This window comes from Rutilus rutilus (assembly GCF_951802725.1).
Source record: "Rutilus rutilus genome assembly, chromosome: 10".
Lineage (NCBI taxonomy): Eukaryota > Metazoa > Chordata > Actinopteri > Cypriniformes > Leuciscidae > Rutilus > Rutilus rutilus.
This window is the reverse complement of record NC_140215.1, coordinates 15074472-15081201: the sequence shown is the minus strand read 5'-3', so window position 1 is coordinate 15081201 and position 6730 is coordinate 15074472. Positions and strand designations below refer to the sequence as shown.

Genomic DNA, 6730 nt, shown 5'->3' with positions numbered 1-6730 from the left:
TTAAACTATTGTTCCTTTCCATGAAAGAAAATAAATGACTTCCCTATTGACACAAGTCTTTTCAAAGAAACATGAAGGCATTGGCTTCATGATAACAATCTTCCTCAGAGACAAAGCAGTTGGGTTGATTCCAGTCATGGTTAACAAGTATATTATATAAAGATTTTGAAAGTTATTAGCCAGCAGTCACTAATTGTCAAATAACATCACACTCTGTTTGACCAGTGAGGTTTTACATTGAAGTGACAGGTGAATGTGCTGACTTAGCATGTAGCTAGCATGATAACCTCAGCTAAAATGTTTAAAGAGGCCGCACAAGATAAAATAAAACTCTTACTATAAGATAGACAATACCTACCTCAAGAGTGGTGATTGTCTTGCACTCTATTTGGAGATTGTATTTTTATTTGATAAATACTAAATAATTCCACATGCTTCCGTCTTAGGACTCGTTAGCACACAATAGGCCTACACCAACATGTAGTCCATTCAGTTGACATTTTTTGGTGTATTTGTTCCGGTGTAGGCCTGACTGTTAGTCATTTCTGGATGATAGCATCAGTATCTATTACTAAAGTAGGAAAAACATTGTAAATTACTCATGTTCAGAATCTGTTGCTTATGTAAGAACTAATTCAATAACATACGCCTAACGATGAAAAGAATGCATTGTGAAAACGTCAGGTTATTTCCATGACTGTGGCCTTTCTGCTGTTACTCAGTGATTTGTATACAGTCAAGATAATTATAGTATCAATTTAATTGGGTGTTACCACTCAAAACTATCAACTTTAAATTCAGCGACTTAAAATCTGACAGACCGTATTAGCAATGGTAACCACACCTCCATTTATTCACCTAATCACATGTGAGACGACGGGACACTCCAGTTTAACCCGACATACTGAGACATACAGATCTGCCTCTATAATAACAGTAATGATGTAGCCTACATATTTTACATTACTGTACTTATCTAAGTACTGCAAATTAGAGCGATTAGAGGGTGTGTTTAATCTTAAGCAGTCTGAACCTTTAATTGCTGTAATTAAGAGTTTTTCTCTTTGGGTTTTGGTCACAAAATGAAGAACTTGTAGTTACAAATATGTTCTTCCTCTCTCTTTAACACATATACTCTTTAACACTGTGGATCCTTGTATTACATTACCTCAGACAAATAAAAAAAAGTCCTCTGTCTATTTTACTTCCATCTCAATAACAACATCAGCTTGTCATCTGTAATGAGTCCCTTCTGTTACGCATTTGTAATCTCTGAAAAATAAGGTGGAAAACATTTTTATCACTGTAATGGAAAATAAGAGGTTTTATGAGGCCACACATACAGACGTAACACACCAAAAGCCAAACTAACTAATGTAAACAATCATCTGCCACATTGTTCTGCAAAATGCAGCCATTCAGAGCACTATTAGTTTGAACAAAGAGTTTTAAAACCACTTCCCAGTAACCCGGCGCACATTTCATGTGATCGTTGAGTTACATTTTATAAAATATAAATGGAAAAACAAAACAAAAAAAACAATCTGTGCAAAATAAATACACGTCTTATGTACATTTAAAGCTATCATTTATCCCAAACAAATGCATAGTAAGGAAAAATAAACAACTATGGAAGTAATCGATATCCAACCTGTCCTCTTGCCAGGAAAAATACAGTATTTGTACCACTTATTGCATTTCAGTAAAACACACAAAAAGGAGTTCAATCAATCTTCAGATTGTGCTCTTTCAAACATTTTGCCGACGTAAAGCGAATCCTCTTCGACACATATCATAGTTTGGACTGAATCCAACTCTTTGGTGTTCTGAAGCTACATTTAATTTTCTAATTACCCGGCGACTCCCACACAAATTTCTGAAGCACTGTTTCTTATCAAGCGCTGCTTTTAAGAGACCTTAATTCATAGTGACTCGCCGTCCGTGGCTCACATACTCATGACTGTTCTGCGGTTTGGTTCTACAACCAAGACTACAGCTCTGTCTTGAAATTATTTACCTTGTGATGCAAGTACGAGTAGTCGCTTACAGGATTATTATGGGTTCAGTACAAGATAAGCTCAGCTGACAGAACCTGTGGTACCACAAAAACTCAATTTCAATGGGGCCAATTTGTAAACGTTCAAATTCTCCATGTTTCAATAACACGAGACATAAAGAATGTTTTAACATGATTTTAGTGTGAAAACTTTGTTACCATGTCAAAGCAATGTCTTAAACTCTAAAAAGTATTTTTTTGGTGCTTATATAAAATTATAAGCTTCACATTTCAAATTGGCCCCATTCACTTCCACTGTAAACTTGATTTTCTATATTTTTTTTTTTAAACTATTTTTGTGTTCATCAACATTACACCACGAATGATGTAAATTAAGCTTAACTTCTTACTAAACCCAGAATATTCCTCTATAGTGGAGTACAACTGTAAAACTGCCCACAAGATCTTGCACATTGTATATTTTACGTGGCACCTCAGTTCTATAAGGTAAAAAAGGCACATTAAAAGTAGTTATGTCATAAATTATGACCTCAAAGTATGCAGACAAACGAAGAAACAAAAAAACATGTCAAAAGAATGTCCCATCTGGCAAATGAGCCAAGTTCTCATCAATTAGCTGGTTTTGTGACCACAGGAGCCGCACCGACGGCAGGGTTTGGTCCTGTTGTACCTGATGAACTGCCAAAACCCAAGATTAACCAACACACCCAAATCCTAATTAGTATCATCAGCAGAGGTCCTGATAGCCCTCCCGCGGCTCCGTCAGAACAACGAGAGCGGGCAGCTCTAGTTCTGGTGCCTTTTCATGTGGAGGGCCAGGTGGTCCGATCGGGAGAAGCAACGGCTACATACGGCGCACTGGAAAGGTTTGGCCCCCGTGTGCTTCCTGAAGTGGCGCGTTAGCTCGTCAGAGCGGGCGAAGCGCCAGTCGCAACCCTCCCATGAGCACTTGTATGGCTTTTCGCCTGCAAAAAAAAACACAGGCCAATACAGTTTGAGGGGAGAGCACATCACAATTTCGTAGGATAAAACATTGGCAAGAAAAAAAAAGGTCTTTCCATTGAGTCGTCCTAATGGGCTGCACACAATAACATACAGCGCGACTATTATTATCTGATTCACAAACAAATTACACCAATTACACCACATCATCATCAAATTGGACGTTGGACATTTTTACATGGAAAACATGAATAATAATTTTATAAAAGTAAATCTTTTAGTATATCTGTTAAATAAATAGCAATTGAACTGCATAATTTGGGCAGGTTGATTTGAACTAATGTTGTTTTTAACTGTTTTTGTCATGTATCAAGTTATACCATACCATACCAGGGACATTATAACATGCCTGAATGATTCAAAATAGAGAGCTTGTGAATCAGAATCAAATCACTAAATGTGTAATTCTGTTTAGTCAACTTTACTGAACTATTGTATGACAGCGATATCACACTGAAAATTGTGTGAACAGCTCTGTTGTCTGTGCGATATTGCTGCTTATTAAAAGTCTTACTTACCTGTGTGAGTACGTAAATGGGCCTTCAAATGTGAGGACTTGGTGTATACCTTCTTACATCCTGACGAATAATACAATAAATGTCAGTATACATCATAACCTTTACCATTAAACCTTATATACATTATATGAACGTTAAAGGGATGGTTCGTCCAAAACCAGTATGACTTTCTTTCTTCTGTGGAACATAAAAAAAAAAGATATTTTGAAAAATGTCTCAAGTGTTTTCTCTCCATTACAAAAAGAATTTCTTCAAAATATCTTCCTTTGTGCTCCACAGAAAAGTCATTCAGGTCTGGAATGACATGAGGGTGAGTAAACAATGGGTCAACTATCGTTTTAACATTCTGGCCGGCACTGACTTGTCCGGCAGATTCAAATACAATGTCAAAAGGTTATGCCATTGTGTCCTAAGCCTCTTAGTCCAACTTTTAGACCGGTAATTGCCAGATGATTAGTCACGTCACTCCACAACATCTATTCAACAACGTTAAATCACCTGAATAGGCATTTAAGCCTGCGCTGTGTCATTTATTTGGAAAAAGCTGTGGCTTCCTTCTAAGACCTTGAATATCATGTCAAATAAAGTGTATACTATATTCACATACTGAAGTGTCTAGATGCTAAATTCAGTCTTACCTGGTACATCGCAGTGATGTATCCTCCTTTTGTCTAGATCGGGATTGTTCCTGCGGTTGTATTGGGCAGGTCCTGCTTGTGTTTGGACAGAAAGTGCTGGTCCGGGAGTAAGACACGACATTTTAGATGCCATGCTGGCAGCATATGACGGAGGTGGCGATAAGTTCTGTACGAGTTCTTTCCTCCTGTCTGGGCTGCCCGGTTCGGAGTTGGGAGGGGACGGTGGTAGATAGGCCGCCCTCTTCTGAGGATGCTGACCAAACTGGGCAGGTAGAGAATATCCACTGCTGCCCATGTTACAAAGAGATCTTTCTGCAACATGACTGGGGGGTGGGTTAATGCCATTGTACGTTGACATCGGAGAGCATGCGGCATTGTGGGAATCTGTGCAAGAGTGGCCTCCAGGCACATTGGGCTCAAGCTCCGAAGTCAACAGCTGAAACAGAGGGACTTCTGGGAATTCGAGGGATGGGGTCTCGTGCTTGACGTAAACATTGTTACCTGTTTCCGCAGCTGGGCTGTAGAGGTTCATGTACTCTGTGTGCGCCATGGCGGGCGCAACGGAGCCGTGGCAACTGGAGTAGTTGAAAGACGAATGCAGGGGTTCCGTCTTTATCTGTGTCGCTGCAGATCGAACGGGTCTACACATGCCGGTCCGTAGGTAGGTGACGTCAGGTAAAAAAACATTCATGTTTATGCTGTACGGTGCTCCTTGGTCCATCGTCAGGGAATTGTCTTGGCAAAACTTCTTATGGTCTGACAAAACGTGAAACTGAGGCGGCAGGTATCCATCCATGTCTGATCTGAGGGTCAGAAAAAAACAGGTTTTCATTCACCACGAATTGCACAAAAACATAAAATACATGAAAATAAACACGTTTTTTCAGCCATACCCAACAATAATCCTTGAAATTGTATTAATAAAGAGTTTAGCATGGCCATAGCTGGTGGATACTGTAACTGTAACCTAGTTGTTTTCTTTCTTGCAGATATATTAGTATATTATAGTTTTTACCAATGTCCAAGACTTTTTTGAGGAAAAGCACAAAACATCTGTCGTCCTTCACATCACAGTTCAGGAAAGTCACTCAGTGAAGGTTTTGGGACTGTGTGAGTTCTTATGTTCCCATCAACATTCATGACACACTACATACATTAGTCACAAGGTATTTACGAGTCAGATGATTGGTTCAAAACACAGAATATTTCCATATTTCCAAGCGACTGTCATTGACATGGGAAACATAATTGACATCTTTCTCCACTTATTATATATTTTAATCCACTTTGGCATAATCCTTTAAGCTTCCAAGTAAACAAGGTAGAAATTCCTGAGAATTGCAAGATAAGTTCAGAGGAATGAATCTTCAACATGACTGTTCTTTTTTTCTATTATGTTTACCTGTACAGTAGATACATGTACATTCTCAGACTGAAAGATCAACACAAACTTAGTAATATTCCTGTCATTTTTATGTCAACAAGTCAGCTTGTGTGCATGTCTAAATACACTAGGCTTGTTGCTACCTTACACCGAAGAAGGAACCCCCCATGCAAGCTCTCTCTCTCTCTATCTGCCATCCATAAACTAGGAAATACTCCATCTGAATTTAGAGCCTACAGCTGCTCTGCTGTTATGGAGTTTTCAGATTAAGGTCAGAGCAGAGTTCAGCACAATTCATCCAGCATGCTTAATATATAGGCTATATAACGTGGTGGAGAACACCATGAGAAAACATTACTATAAAATGTAAGCTGTGCAGCGATCATGTTACGCTTTAGATCAAAAGCATAAATAACACTGGCATTTCGGAAAGCATGGCACCCAGCACTGTTTACCAATGTAACATGCGATTACAGATTCACTCTACCAGAATGTGATGCTTTGATGGACTGTCATTAAATCCACTGTAATCGTCCTTTCTCAATTCCGCGCTCAGTTCTTAGAGGTGTTTTATTCTAGCCGTGGATCCTGCTCAACAAAGCGTTGCCCATAACGCATGTCCTCCGCTGAAATAAACTGGAGATCACGTCATACAATATGCCGCAAATGAAAACGACACGACAGACAGCCAGAGATGGCAAGCGCTTTACGCGTTTGACAAGACAAATTACGCAACTGCCTCGTTTCAATGCCTCAAAACGGGGCGGGGCTTTGTACATTTAGTAATTCATCCAAACAGGTTTTCCGGATCTGTAACTGTCTAGTAAAGAAAAAACAAACATGGTAATGCACTGTAAAAAAATAAAAACATAATGTTAATTATTATTATTGTAATTATTGTTGTTGCTGTTGTTGTTATTTTTATTATTATATTAATACAGTTGGTTGCTGTAGTTGCCAGAACTTTACCATACAAATACTTTAGTGACTAAATGTATGCCATTAAATCATAGCGTAATATACCAACCTATTTGAGCAATTAAAATGTTTTTAAAAAAACATAATTACACAGGTAGATCTTAAAAGTTAATCAAAATTGGCCTCTCCAGTAACTGTGATCAATCAAGACATAGCACAGTTTCTCTCTCTCTCTCTCTCTCTCTCTCTCTCT

General features: G+C 38.6%; 1 protein-coding gene across 1 annotated transcript; it reads right to left on the bottom strand.

Moving 5' to 3' along the window:
- Nucleotides 1-1015: 1015 nt before the first annotated feature.
- On the bottom strand, nucleotides 1016-6336 carry klf5b (Kruppel like factor 5b). The gene is made up of 4 exons (XM_084420492.1): nucleotides 6047-6336; nucleotides 4176-4978; nucleotides 3538-3597; nucleotides 1016-2982 (listed from the first exon to the last, which is right to left on the bottom strand). The coding sequence occupies exons 2-4, from the start codon at nucleotides 4969-4971 to the stop codon at nucleotides 2804-2806; spliced, it is 1035 nt and encodes a 344-aa protein (XP_084276618.1). The 5' UTR covers nucleotides 4972-4978; nucleotides 6047-6336; the 3' UTR covers nucleotides 1016-2803.
- Between the last annotated feature and the right edge of the window lie 394 nt (nucleotides 6337-6730).

What these genes read in the sequence shown, in the direction of transcription:
- klf5b (XM_084420492.1), bottom strand. Translation starts at nt 4,971, where the DNA reads ATGGATGGATACCTGCCGCCTCAGTTTCACGTTTTGTCAGACCATAAG. An exon ending in ACATCACTGCGATGTACCAG is followed by an intron (nt 3,598 to 4,175) that starts GTAAGACTGAAT and finishes ATTATTCGTCAG; the next exon opens with GATGTAAGAAGGTATACACC. An exon ending in CCATTTACGTACTCACACAG is followed by an intron (nt 2,983 to 3,537) that starts GTAAGTAAGACT and finishes TTTTTTTTGCAG; the next exon opens with GCGAAAAGCCATACAAGTGC.